The following is a 26,488-nucleotide window of genomic DNA, read 5'->3' as shown; positions in this document are numbered from 1 at the left end:
ATTCCTAGAAGTGGTATTACTGGATCAAATGGCAGTTCCATTTTTAAATTTTTGAAGAAATGCCATACTGTTTTCCACAATGGCTGTATCAGTCTGCATTCCCACCAGCAGTGCAAAAGAGTTCCTTTTTTCTCCGCATCCTTGCCAGCACTTGTCGTTTGTTGATTTGTTGATGATAGTCATTTGGACAGATGTGGTACCTCATTGTTGTTTTGATTTGCATCTCTCTGGTGATTAGTGACTTTGAGCATGTTTTCATATGTCTCTTGGCTTTCTGAATGTCCTCTTTCAAAAAGTGTCTATTTAGGTCCTTTGCCCATTTTTTGATTGTATTGTTTATCTTCCTTTTGTTAAGTTGTATGAGTTCCCTATAAATGTAGGAGATTAAACTCTTATCAGAGATAACATTGGCAAATATGTTCTCCCATGCAGTGGGCTTTCTTGTTGTTTTGTTTATGGTTTCTTTTGCTGTGCAGAAGCTTTTTATTTTGATGTAGTCCCATTTGTTTATTTTCTCCTTAGTCTCTCTTGCCTTAGGATCTGTGTCTGTAAAGATATTGCTACAACATATGTCTGCAATTTTGCTGCCTACGGAGTCTTGTAGGACTTTTATGGTTTCCCATCTTACATACAAGTCCTTTAGTCATTTTAAGTTTATTTTTGTGTATGATGTAAATTGGTGATCTAGTTTAATTTTTTTGCATGTATCTGACCAAATTTCCCAGCACCATTTATTAAAGAGACTGTTTGACTCCATTGTATGCTCTTGTCTACTTTGTCAAATATTAATTGAGTATAATGGCTTGGGTCAATTTCTGGGTTCTCTATTCTGTTCCATTGGTCTATAAGTCTGCTCTTGTGCCAGTACCAGACAGTTTTGAGGACCATGGCTTGGTAATATAGCTTGATATCTGGTATTGTGATCCCTCCAATTTTGTTTTTCTTTCTCAGGTTAGCTGTGGCTATTCGGGGTCTTTATAAATTCCAGATGAATTTTTGAAGAGTTTGTTCCCTTCTGGCCTGATGTGTTTCTGTTGAGAAATCAGTCACTAGTCTGAGGGGGGTTCCTTTGTAGGTAACTTTCTGTCTCTCTCTAGCTGCTTTTAAGATTCTTTTTATAAAAATATATTTTATTGATTTTTTACAGAGAAGAAGGGAGAGGGATAGAGAGTTAGAAACATCGATGAGAGAGAAACATTGATCAGCTGCCTCTTGCACACACCCCTACTGGGGATGTGCTCGCAACCAAGGTACATGCCCTTGACCGGAATCGAACCTGGTACCCATGAGTCTGCAGGCCGACGCTCTTTCCACTGAGCCAAACTGGTCAGGGCAAGATTCTTATTTTGTTGTTGGTGTTTGCCAATTTAATTATAATGTACCTTGGTGTCAGTCTTTTGTGGTTCATTTTGTTTGGGACTCTGTGAGCTTCTTGGACTTGTATGAGTTTTTTCTTCCCTGTATCAGGGAAGTTTTCTGTCATTATTTCTTCAAACAGGTTTTCTATTCCTTGCTCAGTTTCCTCTCCTTCTGGTGCCCCTATTATGTGGATGTTGTTTCGTTTCATGTTGTCCCAAAGTTCCTTTAGGATTTCCTCCTGTTTTTAAAGTTGTTTTTTTTTTTTTTTTTCTAGATGCTGCTCTGGTTGTGTATTTTTTCCTACCTTGTCTTCTAACTCACTGATGTGGTCCTTCACTTCTTCCAGTCTACTGTTGATGCTTTCTATTGAGTTCTTTATTGCAGTGATATCATTTTTCATTTATTCTTGGTTCTTCTTCATTTCCTCTTGGTTCTTACACATATTGTTGAATTTGTCTTCCAACCTTTTCAGTGACCTTATGACCATTTCCCTGAATCCTTTCTCTGACATATTGCTTGCCTCCATTTTGTTTACTTCCTTTTCTGTTGATGCCTCCTTTTCTTTCATATGTGGGCTATTTCTTTGTCTCCCCATGATGGCTCCTCTCCGGGTGTCTGGTTATGTTGCTCTCTCTCTCCTGCGTTGACTACTGGGCACAGCAAAGGCATGGGCTCTGTTCCTTCAACAATGCTGTTGCAGGGCTTCCTGAGCTTACAAGCAGGAAGTCACTTGCCAAGTCATAGAGCTGAGAAGCAGCAGTGACAGGAGGGACACCCAATTTCGTTGGCTCCAGAACTCAGGGCCCTCTAGTGAGGCTGTTCGCCTAGAAGTTGGTATCCTACTGATGTTTTGTAGCAGCAGTAGCTTCCCTGAAGGTGAGCAGGGCAAACTTGGAGACTACTCCTATTCATCACAACAGAAATCTGAAGCCCAGTGGTGCCCGAGGAGCAGAAGGCCGACTGGTCCAGGCACCAAAAGGTAAAATATTTAACTGCAGCAGTATGTGACTAAATTCTGCACAGTAACAAAACTTGAAGTCGTTTTCAAGGTCCACCATTTCTTACTTCTTTTCACTTGGGTCAATCTCTAAGCTTTCTAAATCTCCCTTTTCTGGCTAATAAAAAGAAAATAGGATTCCACCCAGTCTCCTATCTACCTACTCCAGTACTTCTGTGAAAATCAAATGAGGTGAGGCACAGGAAAATCCTTCACAGACATTTGGTTAAAGTGTGAAATGTTTGCACCTGGCTATAAAGCAAGTTGTGTTCCTGGGCTGAAGAAACTGCAAGAAAGCTAGTCATCGCTAGGGAGAGCAAGCCTGGTGTTGCTATGTGATGTCATTACCCGGTGCCCACAGCCACTGTTTTCTGGCTGGGCTGGGCTGGACTAAGCTGTGGACCACATTTTGCACCATGGGGTCTCAGCAGTGTTGGCTGCGATTTGGTGGGCTTTTGCTCTGGGGTGGTGGCGAGACCTTTGTTCCACATGGGGGAAGCCGAGTGTTGCTTTGTGGGAAGCAGGTCTGTGGTGCCATTTCTCTGTAAATGGCCAGTGTGCATCATGGCAGCTCCTGCACTTAGTGTCTGTCCCCTGGTGGTCAGTGTGTATCATAGCGACCAGTTGGATGGACACTTAGCATAGCATATTAGCCTTTTACACATATAGAAAATAACTTGCAGTCACAGTGATTAGTCACATGGTCACACAGCAGTGATTATTATTTATCAATCACTAGGGCACTCACCAGGTTGATACCTCACATCCTACCAGCTCTGCCTGAATCACAATGGCTGAAAGGGGATACTCTTCTGGGGGCTGTCATGTAAAGATAACTGCATATGAACATCATTACTGGGAACTGGGTGGTTGTCTGTGGGGACACAGGCAAAGCAAAGCCCCAAGATGTGCATACTGGGGCCAGGGTGGAGAGAGAATGGGCAGCAGTGGTGATGGGGGCAATGAGCAGGGCCCCAGAAGGAGGACACCACCATGCCAACAGGGCCAGTTTGCTCTTGGCCTCCTTACCAGCACTCATCACAGCACTGAGGGGTAGATTGGAGCGGCTCAGGAGCCTAGAGGTGCAGGAGGCATGAAGGAATTCCTGCAGCCAGCTTCCAGTGGGCCAGCTCCTCTTTTGAACACCCCCATCCCTGTCCAGGGCCTTAAAGGAACACAATCTGGCATCTCACTTCTCCAGGGAAAATGTGCATGGCTTATGTCCCTGGGTGAGCTAGCACAGTGCTCTGTGTCTGCGTTCTCACGGCTTGAGAATGAATCCATGGACCCTGTGCTGCCTTCTGTAGAAATGGCTGTGACAAACAATGCTGCTGCTCAACATTCAGTGGCAACGGGTCATCACACAACCCTTGCTAAGTACAAGAGGACTGGCAATGCAGGGTCCCCATTCATTCAGGGAAGAGGAAGACAAGGTGAGGATGAACATTTGACATCTCCCATTTGACAGTTGAATGGTAGAAGCTCTAAAATGCAGCTGCTGTAATCTGTAGTGAAAAAAAAAAACAGAAACAACACCTTCGTTTCTGGGAGGACTTTCTCAGAAAGTCACATTTCTCTTGAAATTGTCCACCCTTTTCCAGTGCCTCCCTGCTGTGTGAAAGGTGCTTCAAATCCCCCATCACATGAATTTTCAAATCATTCTACACATCTCAGCAGACAGAGCTCACCCTCTTCATTCCAGAAGACCTTTCTGCACTTTCCATAGCAATACCCCCTGAAATCTCATGAGGCTGTGGATTTTCTCCTTTCTTCCTGTGCAAGATCACAATATCCATCTGTGAGTCTCTTCTGCCTTCCACATTTCTGAGTGTACATGAACAAGGAAACTGGTGTATATTGTATTTACAGTAGTTAGTAATTTCTAGTATAATTTTTGACCCTAGACGCTACCAATCTCTCCTTTGAAAATGTGTTTCTCTGATCAATCAAAGATCTTGGAGCTCAATTAGAAACTAAATAGTAAATGAGCCAAAACGGCTCTTTGGTGAAATTCCCTCCTAAAGGATAGACTATTCTTTTTGGGTGTGGACTCTCAACAACATGGTGCAATCAACACAAAGCCCCTAGAATTCCAGTCCAATACCAACTCCTTTCCTCTTTGCAGCTACCCTTCCATTAAAACCACCTATTTTCCTTCATGTTATCTCACTAATATCCAGCATTTGCTTACAGTTGGCAAAGGTAAACTGAAGGTAACTGTAATAAATTGTCAATTCAATGGAGTCAGCCCTGGCTTTCCCCAGCCAGGGAGAAGAGTGCATGTCCAGTAACTTAGGGGCATTGTTTCAAGGAGCAATACCCTTATTGCTCAGGAAATCCTTGTAGGTAATGGGGATAAAACAGCTACATCTTCACTGTGTTCTCCTGCAGTGAGACAGAGGCACAGGACAGACACCCTTCCCTTCCTGACTAGGGTGGATTTTTCTCTCTGGTTTATACATGATCCAGAAGGAAATTCAGAGCAATTCTCCATTTTAGACTTTTACATCCAAGATACACCATCTGCAGAGCCTAGCCACTGCCACCACGCAGCTCAGGCCATTTACACTTGAGTGCTGTCCCCTGGAGCCCCACTTCCCCTCCCCTTCTTTTACTTGTTCTATAGAACTTAGGGGACACCTCACCAACTTCCTCATATGACTGTGGCTCCTAAACTATCATCATGTGGGTGGGTGTACCCTGCTTATTTTAGTGTGCCCACTACTAACACAGGACCTTCCAGATTACATAGGCTCAGTAAATATCTGGGGATTAAATGAACCATTGAGCAGGGGCCGTCTTTATTCAGATGAAATCCCTCCACTTTCTTGAATGAACCAAGCAAATCCAATGATCCTTATATAGTTTGTTTCATAGAAAGACAGACAAAAATGGATCAGAAGCAAGAATTAATAATCTTTTGCTTTTATTTTTCTTTCTTGAACCCACTGAATGTACTGATGAGTTCTTTCACATTTCCAAGGAAATCCTTTTCCAATGCCATATTATCTAGTTTGGGATCACAGAGTAGGATGGAAAGTGTCCCAATTTGTGTTACACAATAGTAAAACTCTTTTGAACTGGATAGTACAAATACATGTATGGTCAATGTCATTCACAAACTTAGAAACTGAAGCTTATGAAACCTTCTATGGAAAGGAACAACATTTGAAAATTTCTACACAAAACAAGGATAAATTTCTAAACCCAAAGATACTAAGCCCTTATTCCTCCAACTTTCCCTGGGCCTCACTACCTAGAATGTTGACTATCCTCTCAAACACAGTGAAGAATTGGCCTCACATAATGTCAGATGTGGGCCTGAAACATGTCTGGGGGAAACTTGGCTCAGGCCTCCTCTTCCTCATCACTCAGAGCCTCTTGAAATAGGGATGGAACAGAACTGGGATCCCTTCTATAATCCCTGAGAAAAAACTTGAGGACTTTCAACTTGGTGGTCTCAGCGTGAGCCCTGGGACCCCATAGGAACTCATAGCGTGCAGGATCACTGTTGGGCACCTGGCGGTACTCCAGGTACTTTTCCTGCACCCAAACTTTGGTGAGGAGCTCCCTGGGCTCCCCATAGATCCAATGCTCCTTCCCGTCACACACACCCATGACATTCAGTGTTTCCCAAACATTCTCCTCAGGGGCACAGTCGCCCTCTGCAAGGATCAATCTCAGGAGCATGACCAGAAGGCCAGTGTTGGGCATGGACTGCCCATGGGACACCATCCCATCATATGTGAGCCCCAAGGTGGTGACCAGGACATAGGTGAGGTTGCTGTGGTCCACTTCCTTCACATCAATGCCAAAGAGGAACTGCATGCACTCAGAGGCTAGGCTGAAGATCTCAGGGAAGTGGTCCTGATACTTTTTTATGACTCTACTCAGCATTTCTGCCTTAGTAGTTGGCTGCTTTGCACGATACTTCAGGAGTAGAAACTCCACCAGTTCAGTCATCTTCAAATACAGGGCATCGTGAAGTGACGACTCAGCATCTCCAGAGTCCTCTCTGCTGCTTGTCTCCTGTTCATCTTGGCTGCTGAAGCCCTCATCTTCAGATTGGCTACAAGCAGGGGCTGCCATGGCAGGGGCAGAGTCAGGAACCCAGAGGGCTCTGGGGAGGACTTGGTGTCTCAGCAGCACACACCTGCTCTAGGCTGCATGGGAACAAGGCAGAGAGGGACAAAGATAAGGAGGCAGACATGACCAAGACCTCATCCCCGAATAGCTGCACCTCAAACAGGCTTTGATTCCCCCTTGAGTCTTCCTTGAGATTACAGAGGTCACTTTCTAACCAAGAGGCATGATGACTCATGTTGGGCGTCAACCAGACTAAGGGCAGGAGATGGGCCATGGGGAACAACCGGCTGGATAAAGAGAGGGAACCTGAGGCCCTTGCTGATGTGGTTCAGTGGTTATAGGATCAGCCTGCCCACCAGAGGGTTTAATTCATGCTCAAGAGCACATATCTGGGTTGCAGGTTCAATCCCTGCCCCAGGCCCAGGCACTTGTGGGAGGCAACCAATCGATGTGTCTCTCTCACATCAATGTTTCTTTCTCTCTCTACCCACTCCCTTCCACTCTCTAAAAATCAATTGGGGAAAGTATCCTCACACCTCCTATGAGGATGAAAAAAGAAGAAGGGGAATGTGAATATCCTAGCTGAGAAACATACCCTCAGTGGCTCTGAAAATGGAGACTTTTAGGGCTACTCTATAAGGGTGCTCTTAGGTCTCACAGGGGTCCCTCCTCCTGGGCAACCTTTCTCCTAAGATGGAAGGAAAAAGACTCCTCAGGGTGAAGCTAGCACATTTAGAGATATTGGGTCTGACAGTGGTCCTGTAGGGTGTGGTGGTATAAAGTCTCTTTAAGGGGGAAGGATCCTTCTGTGCCCACTCAGGGCCTGCTTCTCCCACCCCACCCCCTGTTTTCCTGAGATCACACTCTTACAACAAGAACACATATCCCTGAAACTTAAGAGAATTGAGAGGTCCCCATTTTTAGAAGCACCTGTATAGGGGCTTATCGTTGTCGTCAAGGGACAACAATGTGTGGCCATAATCTATGGGTTCCACATGTCCTGGTGTGAAGGGTTCCCTCAGTCTTCACCATGACCTCTGCTGGGGCCTGGCTTCCCGCCTCACCTAGCCTGAGTCCAGATCATCAGACCAAGGCCCTGCCCTTTCTGGGTCCATGGAGGTGAAAATGGAAAGAGGCCTAGCATGAAAGGCCTGCACAGGGTTTCTAGGGCTTACAATAGGCAAATACAAGATTTTTTTGGGGCCCCCACTTCATTCTGGAGATTGGGCTACACTCCCTCCACCTTTAGGGACCTCACCTTGACTCTTAGCAGGACATAGGACTCTGCTCTCAGTTGAACATGAGTACTTCCTCAAAAGACCTGATATACTCTCAGACCAAGGTCCTCACCTCCCTAAGAGACTACAGAGCAAAGTGAGGAAGCTTCATATCTGTGCCCCAAATCATTCCAACCCCTGTCAACATCACAAAAGTCTGTCAACAGAGACAGGGCTCTCTATCCTGGTTGGGTTCCCCAGTGCCCCTGTAGAGTACTCACTTTTACTCCTGCCAGGACCTGCCCTTCTACCAGGCCCTCCTCTTGGAACTCTTGATCTCTCCCACCAACACCTCTCCTCTTTGATGACTCCCCACTTTCCTGCCCATGATAGAAAAGAGCATGCCACTTAAATCCAACATGCTTCTTTCAGGTCTGAGAACAGAGGACATCTGGACTTTGTGTCATCCTTCCCTTTCTGAAAAGATGGTGCACATTCAGGTTTCACAAAGGGTCAGCACATTGTCACCTGGGAGATCGTGAAATACTTCTCTCCCTTGACCTCACATTTTTCTCAGACCCAGGTCCTCACAGATCAAGGCCTCTCATAGATCCCAAGTGGAGTCTAGGGATATTGCATCAGGCCACCAAGCCAGGGGATAGAGCCAGGCTCCCAGCAGGGGACTGAAAATTTTCTTGGAGTGTTTAACCCTTCCTCTCATCCTCACCTTGTTTCCAGGTATAGTTTGGGCCATGACTCTACAAACCTCAACTTGCTCCTTTCTGACCTGTCCTTGACTCCAGAGTTCTCTGAAGTGGTGGGGGCTGGTGGTTCCTGGGAAATGGTACTCAGCCAGACAACCCAGCCTTCAGGACTCAGGGTGCTGACAGCAGAGGCAAATATGGATTCTGTGGGATCCCTCAGTCCTCTTCTAGGGTAATAACTTGGTTCTGTGCAAGACTGGGCCTCTTCCCACTATGGGCCTATAGCCAACCTCCCTGATGTGGCCCTCACCTCTATCGGACTTCCCGGGTGAAAGTCAGTGAACATTATTCATGTAAAGCATTCATGGTGCCTACCAGGGCTAAAAGCAAGAGTGTGCTTTTGTATGGCCTCTAGTTGGGGTTCCTGGATCCACTCAGTCCTCCCTCCAGGTCCTCATCTTGACTCTGGCAGGCCCTGGGTCCTCCCTCTGATACCTGAGGCCCTGTTCATTACAATAAAACCCAGAGTTTCATGGGCCCAGATGTGAAGCCATGAAATGCCACTTGGCTCCGGGCAGCATCTCTACCCTGTGCTCTGTGGACTTGAGGCCCTACACTTTTTTTTAAAGATTTTTATCTTTATTGTTGAAAGTATTATAGATGGGAGAGTCAAGATGGCAGCTGGCAGGATGGCAGTGAGGGAGAGAGTGTGAGTGAGTGAGGGAGAGAAGGAGGGAGGGAGCAAAAGGGGAGTGTGTGGATGTGTGTGATGTGTGTGTGAGAGTGAGGGACAGTTAGATCCTGCTGGAGTGTCGGGTGCTTGCATACCAGTCTATAATAGGCGGGGGCCACTGCTACCCCTGCAAGCACTACTGGGGTGGCTAGCTCTAGCACAGAAATGACATCATCTTGAAGGGGAGAGCTGTTGTGAATAGGACCCCAGCCTTACCACCACCCAGACTGTCATCAGACACCATACAGGACCCTACAGCCACTCCAGCCAAAGCCCTGTTACCTCATCTTCAGACCCACAGACACTGGGACTCCAGCCTCCCCAGCCATAGGATTCTGTGAGCCATGGAGTGTGCTCCCTTCCTGCCAAGCCTGCCACTCAGCCACAGACCCTACCCAGCTACCCAATGCCATGGCGCTCTGGTGAGTCTTGGAGTGTGAAACCCTCCCGCCAAGCCCACTGCTTCAGACACAGGCCCCACATGACTCGGTGCATGGACCCTTCAGTGAGAGCAAAAATGGAGAGAAAAAGAAACAACCCCCAAAGGAAAGAAAAGGAGGAATTAACAGAAAATGAATGAAATGAAATGGCAGCATGCAATATTACAGAAAAGGAATTCAGAATAAGGGTCATACAGTTCATAAACCAGATGGATGAGAAAATCAACAACCTATGTAAGAATCAAGAGAAAATGAAGAATGATATAGCTACAATAAAAAACACAATGGAAGGTTTCAATAGTAGAATAGAAGAAGGTGAGAACTAAATTAGCGAGTTAGAAGACAGGGCAGAAAAACACACCCAATCTGAACAGCAATTGGAGAAAAAATTAAAAATCAGGAGGAGAGCCTAAGGGGGCTTCGGGACAGCATGAAATGAATTAACATACATATACCAGGGGTGCCAGAAGGACAAGAAGAGGAGCAAGGATTAGAAAACCTATTTGAAGAAATAATGACAGAAAACTTCCCTAATTTGGGGAAGAAAAAATGTCACACAAGCACAGAGAGTCCCATACAAGATGAAACCAAAAAGACCTACACCAAGACACATTGTAATGACAATGGCAAACATTAATGACAAAGAGAGAATCTTAAAGGCTACAAGGGATCTCCCATTAGATTATCAAATGATTTCTCAATAGAAACACATCAGAACTGAAGGGAGTGGAATGAAGTATACAATGTGAGGAAAAGCAAGGGACTGAATTCAGAAACACTATCATTCAACACTATCTATCCAGCAACACTATCATTCAAAATTGAAGGGGAAATCAGGAGCTTTGCAGACAAAAAAAAAAAAAAAAGGCTAAGGGAATTTATCACTACCAAGTCAGTCAAGCAAGAAATGCTAAAGGGACTCTTGTAAAAAGAAGAAACAGAAAGGGAAGAAGAGACACAGGCATAAAGAATAAACATGGGTCAAGACCACATTGTTGGAGATTAAAAATGGTGGCAGAGTAAGTGGATGCTGCACAAACATGCCCCCAGGAGCAAACTGATATCACAACTAAAATACAGAAAAACTTCCAGAATAATCAATGAAAACTTGCAACAGAGAACCCTGATACCTGAGGACCAAAAGCAGAGATCGCATAGAGACTGTTAGGAGGGGTGGAGGTGTGAAAGGGCTGGCAGGGAACCCACAGACAGCAACTGAAGTCCCAGAGAGATATCTCAGCTGTGGGGGTTTGCCACTGAGAACTCTTGGATCTAATCCCCAAGCTGGGCACGCTCAGAGAACTGAGGTGGGTACCCACATAACCTCTGGCTGTGACAAGCAGCAGGACACTGTCTGCCAGGGAGAGATGGCTGAAAATTCCAGCACCCTCTTAAGGGAGCAGTGCACAAAATTCCCTGTGGAGCCACCCACCTTGTGCTCCTGCAAAGGGAGGGTGAAGTGGACTGGAGCTGTGAGGGCAGAATCCAGGACTGGGGACTCAGGGTATATATCCCAAGAAAATAGAAACACCAATCAGAAAGGTTATATGCACCCCTATGTTCATAGCAGCACAATTTATAATCGCTAAGATTTGGAAACAGCCTAAGTGCCCATCAGCAGATGAGTGGATTAAAAAACGGTGGTATATCTACACAATGGACTACTACCCTGCTGTAAAAAAAAAACAAAGAACTTTTATCATTCACAACAGCATGGATGGACCTAGAGAACATTAGGCTAAGTGAAATAAGCCAGTCCGAGAAAGATAAATATCACATGATCTCATTCATTTGTGGAATATAATGAACAACATAAACTAATGAATCAAAATAGAGCCAGAGGGAAAAAATATTTTAGAATAGCGGTAATCCTGTTATTTTCAGATTTTTAATATTTCCTACAACTTTTGTGATATTATACTATGTTAGTACAGTTTTGGTAATATTATTATATTTAAAACCTTTTTTTCTTGAAATGTTCTTATTGCATGTAATATTTTATTTAAAATCATTTTTCTTGAAATATTAATGTTTATTGCATGTAACATTATTATATTTAAAATTGTTTTTCTTGAAAAAAAAAGAATAAAAATGGCTACAAAGAAGTACCTATCTATATATATATAAAAGTCTAAGCAACCTTTTGATTGGTCACTATGATGTGCACTGACCACTAGGGGGCAGATGCTCAACACAGGAGCTGCCCCCTGGTGTTCAGTGTGCTCCCACAGTGGGAACACCACTCAGCTGACCAATGGGCACCAGACGCTGGGCTCATGGTTGGCGAGTACAGCTGTTGCGGCATGAGCCTCTCCCACAGACACTCCCACTTTGGGCCCCTCCCCCATCAGGACCAGGATCGGGACAAGCTTTGGGACTGACTGGGTGTGAGCCCACAGCTGCTTCTCAGTCATGGGCACACCAGTATTGCCCTAGGATGGGCACATGGAGACCGCAATGGAGCAGTAGCGAGCCTACTGAGTGGTGACGGTGGCAGGCACATCAGGGCCAGAATGAGCAGGAGTGGCATGGCACCCAGCCCTGGCTTGGCCTCCTCCATGGCTGCCTGCCACTTCAGCACTACTATATCCCTCAGGGTATGTTGGACAGCCGGTTTCGGCCCGATCCCCGCAGGGCAGGCTGAGAGACCCAACCAATGCACAAATCTGTGCAATGGGCCTCTAATCAATAATAAACTTAAATGTAAATGGATTAAATGTTTCAATCAAAAGACATCGAGTGGCTGAATGGATAAGAAAACATGACCAATATAGATGCAGTCTACAAGAGACTCACCTCAGAACAAGGGACTCACACAGACTGAAAGTGAAGGGGTGGAAAAATATTTTTCAGGCAAATGGAAATGGAAAAATAAGCTGGGTAGCAATACTTATATCTGACTAAATAAACTTCAAAGTGAAGGCCATAACAAGAGATAAGGAAGGCGACTTCATAATACTAAAGGGATAAACACAACAAGAGAGTATAATTCTGGTAAACATATATGCACCCAATGCAGCAGCATCCAAATAAAACAAAACTTCTAGAAGATATCAACGGAGAGATGGACAGCAATACAATCATAGTAAGGGACCTTAATACCACATTGACATAAATCCTTTAGAAAAAAATCAACAAAAAACAGCAATCCTAAACAACTCACTATATCAGATGGACTTAATTGACATATTCAGAACATTTCACCCCAAAGCTATGGAATATACATTCTTCTCAAGTGCCCATGGGACATTTTTGAAGATAGACCACATATTGGGGCACAGATAAACTCTCTTCAAATTCAAGAAGATTGAAATCATATCAAGCAATCCCTCAGATCACAATGGCATAATATTAGAAATCAACTACAATAAAAACAATGAAAAAAATCAAACACTTGGAGGCTAAATAGCATGTTATTAAATAACTAGAGGCACGGTACATGGGATTCATTCACTGGTGGGGGGTGTGGCCTGCAGGGATCAGCCTGCTATGGGAGCATCACTAATCCTGGTCAGCCAAAATGCTGTGGACCTGCCCTCTGAGTGGCTGCTCCCTGGTCCAGCATCTTTCGTGGAGCCATAACACTCACCTCTCCAGTGGACCTGGTCGGGGCCAGGCCCTGAGACAATAGCATTGAGAGGCAGCAGAGTGGGCCTCAGTCATGCAGCGGCCACAGACCCGCCTCCCAGCCTCTGGGGTCAGCTCTGCAAGCCCAGCAGCAGCTCTGTGTGGCCTGCGGGCATCTGGAGAAAGCAGTAGGATGCGAGGAGGAGGAGGAGCCTGGGGCAAGGAGGCTACAATCGCTGCCCAGGTTCCTGCCCATAGGCCCAGGGTTTACAACAGGAGCACCGGCTCATCCTGGTCAGCCAAGCGGCGCTCCCACTGTGGTAGTGCACTGACCACCAGGGGGCAGCTTCTGCATGGAGCATCTGCCCCCTGATGGTCAGTGCACATCATAGCAACTGGTCAACCAGTCCTTCTGGTCATTCCACTGTTTGGATGCTGGGCTTTTATTATATAAGATGACTGGGTTACCAAAGAATCAAAGAGGAAATCAAAAACATCCTGGAAATAAATGACAATGAAAACACAACAATATAAAATCTGTGGGACACAGTAAAAGCAGTCCTGAGAGGGAAGTTCATAGCATTATAGGTCTACCTAAAAAAAAAACAACAAGAAAAATGGTTAATAAAGTATCTAACTATGCAACATAAAAAATCATAAAGAGAACAAGAAGAGAAACCAAGATGGTGGCATAGGTTAAACACCTAACCTACAGCCTGGCACAACAATTTCAAAAATACAATTAAAAGTCAAAACGGACATCATCCAGAACCACAGGAAAGCTGGCTGACTGAAATGCCCACAACTAGAAAGAAAGAGAAAACCACAAGGAAAATTAGAGGAGCCTTAAAAGCCTGAGGTATGGAGACACGAGTGGAGACACGAGCACGCGCGTGTGCAGGGAGGACGGAGCTGGAGAGGATGGGGTGGCTGACTGCCTGGCCGGCATTCTCTAGTGGGAAGGAGATAAATGCTCCAGATTGTGCTGAACCCCAGCTCCGACTGCATTGAACCCCAGTTCCGGGCGAGACCCTGGGAAGCCAGACTCATACTGGGGGAATCTGCGCTGTAAGGCGGAAACACAGAGGAGCGACGAAAGGCAGAGCTCTGGAGGCGTGCACGTGAATGCGCGCAGAGGACGGACTGTTGCCTGTGCCGCTGAATTGCCCTAGCGGGAAGGAGACAAAAGCTCCGGACCGTGCTGAACCCCAGTTCAGACTGCACTGAACCCCAGTTCCAGGCGAGACCCTGGGAAGCCAGGCTCATACTGGGGGAATCTGGGCTGTAAGGCGGAAACGCAGAGGAGTGGCGAAAGGCAGAGCACCGGAGGCGCACACAGGAATGCGCGCAGAGGATGGGCCGTTGACTGTGCTGCTGAATTGCCCTGGTGGGAAGGAGACAAAAGCGCCAGACTGTGCTGAGCCCCAGTTCTGACTACACTGAAACCCAGTTCCGGGTGAGAATCTGGGAATACAGATTCATTGGGGGAGAGACTAGACTGTTTGGCAGCGGGTGAAACTCCAGGGCGCTTTTCTCTCAGAGGTGTTTGCAGGGAGTTCAGAGGGACACTGAGACCCAGGAACCTCATAGGGCGGGGCTGACGGGAAGCCAAGGCTGTAGGCTCCACCCTGAAACTCCGCCCCATCCAAGCTGAGCACAGAGGCTTCTAGAATTTTGCAAGTCTAGTTGAATAAGGCTGTCTCCCGGCATAGACACAGCTGATCCTTACAGCCAATTGGACTGGAGGTAAAATCCTCCCAGTGTACCAACAGCAATCAAGGCTTAACAACACCAAGACTTTGCACTCAGCCCACAAAGGGGGGTACCAAGAGCGACCACCTAGGGAGATTGGGGAAGCTGAGCTACCGACCCCTATAGGTCACTGACCACACAAAGTCACTCCATCAACATAGGGAGGCAGCCAAAAGGTGGAGACACCGAAGCAGGTCACGAATAGAAGGGATGAAGGAAAGTAGACTAATGGACAACACAGTGTTAAGAACCACATTTAAAAGGTTACTTAAGAATCTTCTGGAAGACCAAGATGGCGGCATAGGGCAGATGCCTGATTGTTGCCTACCACAACAATTTTGAAACTGCGGCTGGAGAACAGAGCAGACACCATCCAGAACCACCGGAGGGCTGGCTGGGCAGATGCTCTATGACTAGAATAAAAGAGAGGGGGATGTGGGATAATGCTGATGCCAATGAGCCAAAGATCACACTTTAAGAACTACGGCTCTGGCGACACAATGGCGGCCTGGAACGTGCTCGGCGCGGTTCCCCTGGCGGTCTCCGGCTGAGGGGATGGCTCCGCTCGCTGCTGAGCATGGACAGACGAGCTCCTGGGGGTCATGGGGTGGGAGACTCCGCCCTTGCTGACCTCCGAGTCATTCAAGAATCTCTGCACCCCAGAAGCGGCCAGGTATGCACACCCGGCGACTGGCCGCCACTGCAGACCTGAGCGCTGTTGCAGCGACCTCAGACCAGCCCGCCACCGTGCACCGGGCGCACCGGAGCCTCGCCGAGCCTGCTGCCCAGCGAGTTCCGCGGCAGCCGCCCCAGAAATTTGAGAAAATGGCCGGAGGAAATGCTGAGAAGGAATTGACTGATGGGAGTTGGGATCAGGAAGACGAGGCCCCACTGGGTCCCGGATCCAGGTGTGCTCGCCCAGCGACTGGACGCCGCTGCAGACCCGAGTGCCGCCGCAGAGACCTCGGACCAGCCCGCCACCACGCAACGGGCACACCGAAGCTTCGCCAAGCCCGCTGCACAGCGAGTTCCGCGGCAGCTGCCCCAGAGCTTTGAGAAAATGGCTGAAGGAATTGCTGAGAGGGAATTGACCGACAAGAATTGGGATCAAGAAGACGAAGCACTGCTGGGTCCTGGGTCTGGGTGAGGCCGCGTGCCCCTGGGTCTGGGCGAGGCCATGCGCCCCTGGATCCAGGTGAGGACACACGCCCCTGGGTCCGGGTGAGGCTGGGTCCCGGGTCCAGGTGAGTCCGTGCCCCTGGGTCCAGGTGAGGCTGGATCCGGCTCCGGGTGAGCACACGCGCCCCTGGGTCCAGGTGAGGCCACGCACCGCTGGGTCCGGGTGAGGCTGGGTCTCGGGTCCGGGTGAGGCTGTGCCCCTGGGTTCAGGTGAGGCTGGATCCAGGTCCGGGTGAGCCCACGTGCCCCTGGGTCTGGGTGAGGCCACCCACCCCTGGGTCCAGATGAGGCTGGTCCCAGGTCCGGGTGAGGCCACACGCCCCCGGTTTAGGGCGAGGCCACACGCCCCTGGGTCTGGGTGAAGCTGGATCCCGGGTCCTGGTGAGGCCATGCGCCCCTGGATCTGGGTGAGGCTGTGTCCAGGGTCGGGGTGAGGCCACGTCCCTGGGTCTGGGAGAGGCCACGCGCCCCTGGGTCTGGGTGAAGCTGGATCCTGGGTCCGGGTGTGGCCGTGCACCCCTGGATCCGGGTGAGGCTGGGTCCTGGGTCTGGGTGAGGCCACGCCCCTGGGTCCAGGAGAGGCCACACTCCCCTGGGTCCAGGTGAGGCCACGCGTCTCTGGTTCCGGGTGAGGCTGGGTCCCCAGTCCGGGTGAGGCTGCGCCCCTGGGTCTGGGAGAGGCCACGCACCCCTGGGTCTGGGTGAGGCCACGCGCCCCTGGGTCTGGGTGTAGCTGGATCCCAGGTCCAGGTGAGGCCGTGCACCCCTGGATCCGGGTGAGGCTGGGTCCTGGGTCTGGGTGAGGCCATGCCCCTGGGTCCAGGAGAGGCCACGCTCCCCTGGGTCCGGGTGAGGCCACGCGTCTCTCGTTCCGGGTGAGGCTGGGTCCCGGGTCTGGGTGAGGCCGTGCGCCCCTGGATCTGGGTGAGGCTGGGTCCTGGGCCCAGGTGAGGCTGCGCGCCCCTGGGTCTGGATGAGGCTGGGTCCCGGGCCCGGGTGAGGCCGCACACCCCTTGGTCTGGGAAAGGCCACGCATCCCTGAGGCCGGGTGATGCCACACACCCCGGGGCCCGGGTGATGCTGGGTCCCAGGTCTGGGTGAGGCCACGTGCCCCTGAGTCTGGGTGAAGCCGCTCCCCTGGTTCCGGGCGAGACCAAACCAGAGGGAGTCAGACCTGCATTACCACCGTTTGTCCACCATCCAGAGCTGAAAAGTCAGTGCCGACATGTACACATAAGGAACTGGTGGACATTGAAATTGGGTCACAAAAGAACTGTTGGTCCAGAAAGAAACTCACTACAGACTGATTCATTTGCCTGTCAGCATAACTATTATTGCTCGTCTCACATTCAGTTCTTATAAGTACATTTCTAGTAACACATGATCTCACTCATCTAGGGGAAATGATGAACAACATAGACTGATGAACAAGAACAGACCCAGAAACAAGGAGGCATCGATTGGACTGTTGGGCCTCAGAGGGAGGGTAGGGGAGGGTGGGGGTAGGGGGGAGAGATCAACCAAAGGACTTGTGTGCATGCATACGAGCCTAACCAATGGTTAAGGAGAACAGGGGGCTTGAGGCATCAGTGGGGAGGGGTGTGTGATGGGAATGGGGGGATGAGGACAAATATGTGACACCTTAATCAATAAAGAAATAATAAAAAAAAAGAGAACAAGAAAAGCCTAGAGTGAGCAGAAGGAAAGAAATAATAAACACCAGAGTGGAAATAAATGACATAGAAAACAAACAAAAAATATAAAAGATCAATGAAACCAAGAGCTGGTTCTTTGAAAAGATAAACAAGATTGATGAATCCCTAACCAGGCTCACCAAGAAGCAAAGCGGGATGATCCAAATAAACAAAATCATAAATGAAAGAGGCAAAATAACAACAGACCCCATAGAAATATAAAGGATTTAAAAAAATACTATGAACAACTCTATGCCAATGAACTGGTCAGCCTAGAAGAAATGGACATATTACTATAAAAATACGACCTTCCAAAACTCAATCAGAAATCATAAAAAAGTGAATAGGCCAATAACTATGGAGGAAATCGAAGCAGTAATCAAAAAACTTCCATCAAACAAAAGCCCAGGGTCAGACGGCTTCACAAAGGAGTACTATCAAATATTCAAAGAACTAAAACCTATACTCTTCAGATTATTCCAAAGAATTCAAGAGAAAGGAACACTTTCAAGCTCTTTCTATGAAGCCAGCTTTACCCTAATCCCAAAACAAGATAAAGACATTACAAAGAAACAGAATTATAGGCCAATATCCATGATGAACATAGATGCTAAAATCCTCAACAAAATTTTAGCAAATCAGATCCAGCATTACATTAGAAAGATCATACACCATGACAAAGTGGTATTTATTCCAGGGATGCATGGCTGGTAGAATATCCGCAAATCAATAAAAGTGATACATCACATAAATGAATTGAGAGACAAAAATCACATAACCATATCAACTGATGCAGAAAAAGCATTTGACAAAATCCAACACACTTTTTTGATAAAAACTCCCAAGAAAGTGGGAATAGAGGGATCATACCTCAACTTAATAAAAGCCTCATTTGCAAACCTACAGCCAAGATCATACTCAATGGGCAAAAACTAAAACCATTTCCCCTAAGAATAGGAACAACACAGGGATGCCAACTCTCACCACTCCTATTTGAAAGATTCCACATAGAAGTCGAAGTGCTAGCTATAGTGATCAGACAAGAGGACAAAATAAAAGGCATCTAAATTGGAAAAGAAGAAGTAAAACTGCCATTATTCACAGATGACATGATATTGTACATAGAAAACCTGAAAGACTACATAAAAAAACTACTAGACCTTAAAAAAAAAACACGAATAGACTTAATAAATGAATTTGGCAATGTACTAGGATACAAAATTAACACCCAGAAACCTATGGCTTTTTTATACACCAATAATGAACTCAGAGAAAGAGAAGCTAAAAAACAATCCCATTTACCATTGCAACAAAAAAATTAAGATAACTAGGAATAAACTTAACTAAGGACGTAAAAGACCTGTACTCAGATATCTACAGGACATTGAAAAAAGAGATAGAGGAAGACATAAACAAATGGAATAACATCCCGTGTTCATAGATTGGTAGAATCAACATCATTAAAATGTGCATACTACCAAAAGCAATTTATAGATTCAATGCAATCCTCATTAAAATACCAACCACATATTTCATAGACCTAGAACAAACTCTCCAAAAATTCATATGGAATAAAAAAAGACCTCGAATTGCCATAGAAATCCAGAGAAAGAAGAACAAAGTTGGAGGGATCACAATACCAGATATTAAGCTATATTTCAAAGCCACTGTTCTCAAAACTGCCTGGTACTGGCATAATAACAGACATATAGACCAATGGAAAAAAACGGAGAACTCAGAAATCAACCCAAGCCATTGTGCTCAATTAATATTTGACAAAGGAGGCAAGAGCATACAATGGAGTCAAGGCAGTCTCTTCAATAAATGGTGTTGGGAAAATTAGACAGATGTATGCAAAAAATTGAAACTAGACCACGAAATTATACCACACACAAAAATAAACTGAAAATGGATAAAGGAATTAAACATAAGATGGGAAACCATAAAAATCTTAGACGAATCCATAGGCAGCATAATATCAGACATATGTCATAGCAATATCTTTACTGATACAGCTCCTAAGGCAATGGAAACTAAGAAGAAAATAAACAAATGGGACTACATCAAAATAAAAAGCTTTTGCACAGAAAAATAAATCATCTACAAAACAAGAAGAAAGCCCACTGCATGGGAGAACATATTTGTCAATATTATATCTGATAAGGGTCTAATGTTCAAGATTTATAGGAAACTCATACATCTTAACAGAAGGAAGATAAACAATACAATCAAAAAATGGGCAAAGGACCTAAATAGACACTTTTTGAAAGAGGACATAAAGAAGGCCGAGAGATATATGAAAACGTGCTCAAAGTCACTAATAATCTGAGAGATGCAACTCAAAACGACAATGAGGTACCATCTCACATCTGTCAGAATGGCTATCATCAACAAACCAACAAATGACAAGTTCTGGTAAGGATGTGGAGAAAAAGGAACCCTCTTACACTACTGGTGGGAATGCAGACTGGCACAGCCACTGTGGAAAACAGTATGGAGTTTCCTCAAAAAATTAAAAATGGAGCTCCCATTTGACCCAATAATCCCACTTCTAGGACTATATCCCAAGAAATCAGAAACACCAGTCAGAAAGGATATATGCACCCCTATGTTCATAGCAGCACAATTTATAATAGCTAAGATTTGGAAACAGCCTAAATGTCCAACAGATGAGTGTATTTAAAAATGGTGGTACATCTACACAATGGAATACTACTCTGCTGTAAAAAAAAGAAATAACTCTTACCATTCGCAACAGCATGGATGGACCTGGAGAGCATTAGGCTAAGTGAAATATGCCAGTCAGAGAAAGCTAAATATCACATGATCTCACTCATTTGTGGAATATAATGAACAAATAAACTGATGAACAAAAATAGATCCAGAGACAGAGAAGCATCCAACAAACGGTCAAACCTCAGAGGGAAAGTAGGGCAGGGTGGGGTGGGGGGATAAGAGATCAGGACAGGTATTCATGCATATAATCCTAACAATGGATACAGACACTAGGGGAGGGGGTGAGGGCATGTGCTGGGTGGGTGGTGGGAGTGGCCTGGGAGAAGTCAATGGGGGAAAAAGGAGACACATGTAATACTTTAAACCAGCCGTCGCCAACTGGTGGTCCACGGATCACTGGTGGTCCATGAGGTCCAAAGGCTGGGGACCATTGGTTTAAGGAAACCTTTGGAGGAGTGATTGCCAACTGGTGGTCCACGGACCACTGGTGGTCAGTAAGGTCCAAAAGATTGGCGACTGCTGCTTTAAACAAGCTATATGTATGTAAAAGCCCAGCAACTGTTATGGTGGAATGACCAGTGGCTATGACGTGCACTTTGGCAGCCAGCCAACCTGATCCGGCCCCAATCGGCCCCTGATCAGCCCTCAACACCCCTAAATCACTGCCTAACTCCATGATACGTGTACATTTAGTGAAAGCACAAGAAAATAATTATCAGTCCCTTCTGTCTCTGACCAGAGTCTCCAGGGGGCTCTGCTAATACTGCAGCCAAGGTATGGAATTCTCCCTCCACAGCCCGCAGCCCCAAGAGACCATCCAAGTTAGTAGAAAAGGCTACCTAAGCATTAAAGGGATGGTGGCCCTTTGCTGGGGAATGTAGAGAGGCTAGGTGTGAACTTTGTGAAATTGTGTTGCCTTGAAGATTAGATGAGCTCTCAATCTCTCTTTAAAAGGGACAGCGAAGAGGACCCGAAGGCTTCAAGGAGCAACAGCGAAGGGTAGGCACATTCAAAAACAGAAAAACTTTTAAACAAACAGACATGAAGATCATATTGGGATACTGAGGGCACAGCCCTGGGAAGAACACAAAAATCATTAAAGGGCCATCATTCATGTTTATATACATTTGCAAACAACACATAAACAACTTCATCTCATGACACGTGAAATGCAAAACAGTTCTGTTGTGGGTTTTCTTTTGGCCATCCTTAATGTATAATTAGATCCAGCTGGGGGAAAGCTATAGTTTCCAGCATTAGACCCCACAGCTGGCCCTGCCCGATGGACCTTCATCAGGGTGGGCGGGCCTGACCCCACCCGTGCATGAATTTGTGCACCAGGCCTGTAGTAAAGAATAAAAAACGTATTACAGATATCCCCTTTGTTTGTTTCTTTTCCCCCTTACCCAGCACCTGCCCCTCCAAGTCCTTCATCACTCTATTGTCTGTATCCATGGGCTACAGTATTGCATGATATCACTCATATGTGGAATCTAATGAACAAATAAACTGATGAACAAAATAGATCCAGAGATACAGAAGCATGGCTGTACACTTTTTATCAAGTTCCCAGTTTTGCTCAGACCCGCATGCTGAAGTCAGGGGACACCACACAAGGTCATTCTCCCTGGAGCATTCCAGGGCTGAGAGCAGGGATGGACTTTTATGGGGTCCCCTACATTGTGAGATCCAGGGTGCCCTCAATGCTCCCTTAGCTTACCTGTGGTGCGGCTCCTTACACCAAACCCAAGACTGTTAAACCTGGATGTGGAAGTCAGGTGACCTATGGTGACCCCGCCCTCTCATCCTTCCAGGACTGAGTATTCTGGTGTCCTACTTCTTCCTCAGTGTCCTCAACTACTTCTTCCTCAGTGTCCTCAACTTGACAGCAGTAGGCCCTGGGGGTCCCCCTTCTGCTATCTGAAGCCCTGCTCCTTCTATCAAACCCCCAGAGTCTCTCAGACCCAGATGCAGAAATTAGAAAACACAATGTATGATGACTTTCCCCTCCGCCACTCCCAGGAGGCCTGCCTGATGGACACTGTTCTGGAGTCCAGGGCCCCCCAATCTTCCTCAGGGTTCTCAACTTGAGAGCAGCAGGACCTAGGGTCCCCCCTCTGCTGCCTGAAGCCCTGTTCCTTCTACCAAACACCAGTGTCTCTCAGACCCAGATGCAAAACACACAAAGCACAATGTGTGAGATCACCCTTCCCCCACCCCCAGGAGGCTTGCTCGATGGACACTGTTCTGAGGTCCAGGGCTCCCCAATCTCCCTCAGGGTCCCCACACTGACTCCGGGCAAGTCCTGCACACCCTCTGTGGACCTGAGACTTGGCCATGACACGGAGCGCCCCACCAGTGTCTCAACCCGGAAGATGCAGAAGTCAGTCCTTGCCGCTCATGGTCACCCCACACCTTGGTGCTCCCAGGACTGACTGCTCTAGGGCCCAGAGTCACCTTGTCTTCCCCCATGGCCCTCACCCTGAGGCCTGCAGGTCCTGGGACCCTCCCACTGTGAACCCAGAGGCCGGACTCCCACATGGAGGCCCTCAACCCCGTGACCCCAAGGGAGGTCTGTGCTCCTCACTCCCCAGGGCTCCTGGCAGGGGCTGACCTAGATCCCAGGGGACCCCCTCTGGTCCTCACCCTGATTCCAGGCAGAGTCTGGGCTCCGCCGACCTGAGATTGCTCCCCTCAGCGCTTGTCCCCTCTACCGGCCTGAAGCCTCCCTCAGACTTCTCAGGTGGAAGTCAATGACATCACTTCCGGAAACCAATTCTGGAGTCACCAGGATGCTAACAGGGGCGGGGCTTCGCTCCCAGTGTGCCCAGCAGCACCGTCTGGTCCCCACCTGGGCTGGATGGCCTGGGACCCCACCCTGTGCTGACCAGGGTCTGTGCCCCTCAGGCCAAGTGTCGGCCTCCCCCAGGTCCCTCTAGGAGGTGGGGTGGGAGTGCACAGCCTGACACCTCTGCCTGAGGTACCCCTGATCTGACAGGAGCACCAGAGCTGGGTGCCGGGTGGGCCCTCTGTTGTGGGGCGGGCAGAGCCCTCAGTCCTTACTTGGAGGGTCCTCACAACCCTGGTGTAGACCACTGTGGTCACATTTCAGTTCCTAGAGAGGGTGCTGCAGAGCCAAGGTCCCTGGGGAGCATCAGACCCTGACTGCCTCCTTCCCCCCACTTCCCATGGTGTCTCTTCACCATACAGGCTGACACTTTGGAAACCTTGTGTTCTAAATGTTTCATTTTCATTCAAGTCGCTGAGCTGTACCAGGGGTTTGGAGAGGGCCTGTGGTTTGGGGTTATCTGTCTACCTTTGCTTATCTTTGCAGGCTTTTTCCCTTTTGATCCTCATTCATAGTAATTATTACATTTTACAACTCTACCTAGTTTGTATACATTTTATTTATACATACATGTTTATATACCATATACTAGTGGCCTGCTGTACAAATTAATGCACATTGAAAGGAAATTTATTAGAACAAATATTTTAGAGGCTTGGGAGGGACCGCAGGAGGTTGGCTGGTGGGGAGGGACGGGTGGAGGGCTCCAGGGCATGTCTGGCCTGTCTGGCCCAGTCCCCATCAGTGGGACCCCAGCAGCAAGCTAACCTACTGGTCAGAAAGTCTGCCCCTTGGTGGTCAGTGCACATCATAACTACTAGTCAAGCGGTAGACCGATCAGTTGGACACTTAGCATATTAGGCTTTTATATATATAGATAGATGTATATATATATATATATATATATATATATATATATATATATATATACACATCTATCTATATATATAAATGTACTAGAGGCCCGGTGCACGAAATTCGTGCATGGAGGGGGGTTGTCCCTCAGCCCAGCCTGTACCCTATCCAATCTGGGACCCCTCAAGGGATGTCCGACTGCTCCAGTCGGACATCCCTCTCACAATCCAGGACTGTTGGCTCCCAACTGCTCACCTGCCTGCCTTCCTGATTGCCCCTAACCGCTTCTGCCTGCCAGCCTGATCACCCCCTAACCACTCTGCTGCCAGCCTGTTTGCCCCCAACTTCCCTCCTCTGCCGGCCTGGTTACCCCTAACTGCCCTCTCCTGCAGGGTTGATCACCTCCAACTGCCCTCCTTGCAGGCCTGGTCCTTCTCAACTGCCCTCCCTTGCAGGCTGGGTGCCTCTCAACTGCCCTCTCCTGCTGGACATCTTGTGGTGGCCATCTTGTGTCCACATGGGGGCAGGATCTTTGATCACATGGGGGCAGCTATATTGTGTGTTGCAGTGATGATCAATCTGCATATTACTCTTTTATTAGATAGGATAGAGGCCTGGTACAGGGGTGGGGGCCAGCTGGTTTGCCCTGAAGGGTGTCCCTGATCAGGGTGAGGTTTCCTTGGGGCATGGGGCGGCCTGAGCGAGGGGCCTGTGGTGGTTTGCAGGCAGGCCACACCCTCTGGCAACGCAAGCGGAGGCCCTGGTATCTGGAATTTATTTTCCTTCTACAATTGAAACTTTGTAGCCTGGAGCGGAGCCAAGCCTGGGACTCCCTCCAAGGCCCACAGCCATTTGTGTTGGGGTTATAATTGAAACTTTGTTGCCTTAAGTGGGTGGGCCCGGCCAGGGTGTATGGAAAGCTTTGCTTCCCCTGTTGCCGGCGGCAACCCTGGCCTGCTCTCTCAAGCTCCATTCTGCCGCCATTTGTTTGAATTTGTTTACCTTCTATAATTGAAACTTTGTAGCTTGAGTGGAGACTTAGGCTTGCAATGGCTGGCAGAAAGCTTGGCTTCCTCTGTTACCTAGGAAACCTTGCTCTCTGTGGCTGTAGCCATCTTGGTTTGGGTTAATTTGCATACTCGCTCTGATGGGATGGTGGGCATGGCTTGTGGGCGTGTCAGAGGTATGGTCAATTTGCATATTTGTCTATTATTAGATAGGATATGTACAAATCTGCATACATAGTGAGTGTATGTGTACATATATAACCTAAATGTTAATCAGATGTGTTTATATATCCATATGTCCCCATACCATGTATATAAATACATATATACATATATGCATGCATGTCTATGTTCTATGTATTTACATATACTAGACAATTTATTTTATGAAAGCTTACCTAATCTTACTATGCATGATTTACTTTGACACTTGCTTTTCTACTCCTAGTCTATTTTTTATATGCTATTGAAACCATAATTTTTGAAAGGCCAGTCCTCAACCACTTCCCTGCTCCCCCACAGAACCACCTCAACCACAAGTGCCAGCTCACCAGTCTTGTCTCCCCGAGGGGCTTGCTCATATTATGTTGTTTAGATTTTATTGTTGAATCTTGCCCAGCCCGTGCCCTGCAACCTCTTCATTCAATAATTTCCCTCCTTTTATTTAGAGAGCAGAAGCCAGCAGTCCAATCTTAATTGTTATTTGGGCAACAACCTGCATAGCACTAAATCTGTAAAAATTTTAAGCAGAATCGACATATTTGCAATATTGTTTCCCATGAGTGAATATGGAAACTGCTCCATTTGTTTGGCGCTTCTTTTTCTTTAACCTGAATCTCTCAGTATAACTTTTAGTTGGCTTTTTAAATTAGGATACTTCTTAGTTAAATTTTGGCTTTTATAGCTGTGGTCAATGAGATTTTTGTATTACATGTTCTAATTAGTTATTGCTTTGTATGGGAAGGTGTTGTTATGGCTATGGTGATCTTCCATACAGTTTATTATGCATTTGACTAATCCACATGTCCATTCTTTGATTTTTCTAGATAGTTGTTCATGTTATCAACAGTTACTGTTTGTTTCTTTTCCATATTCATACCTCATATTTACTTTTATACCCACAGCCTGCATCTCTGACTTGTCCCTGCCTTTAACGGGAATGCTTTTAATGTTCCACACTTAAGTAGGTTGCTCTCAATTTTAGGAAATGGAAATTCCCTTTTGGCTGAGTTTGTTCAAAGTTTTTTTTTCCCCCTGAACTCATATTAAAGTTTGTTTGGTTTTTGTTTTTGTTTTTTTTGCTACGCTCTCTCC

The 26,488-nt window shown here is 47.0% G+C and overlaps 1 protein-coding gene across 1 annotated transcript; it reads right to left on the bottom strand.

Annotated features, from left to right (window-relative positions):
- Positions 1 to 5,704: 5,704 nt before the first annotated feature.
- LOC129149873 (melanoma-associated antigen 10-like) lies at positions 5,705 to 6,677 on the bottom strand. Its single transcript, XM_054719620.1, is given in 2 exon segments — positions 5,705 to 6,460; positions 6,462 to 6,677. Coding segments are annotated over 2 exon segments (972 nt in total).
- Between the last annotated feature and the right edge of the window lie 19,811 nt (positions 6,678 to 26,488).

This window comes from Eptesicus fuscus, chromosome 1 (genome assembly GCF_027574615.1).
Source record: "Eptesicus fuscus isolate TK198812 chromosome 1, DD_ASM_mEF_20220401, whole genome shotgun sequence".
NCBI lineage: Eukaryota > Metazoa > Chordata > Mammalia > Chiroptera > Vespertilionidae > Eptesicus > Eptesicus fuscus.
This window is presented reverse-complemented; position numbering and strand designations above follow the sequence as displayed.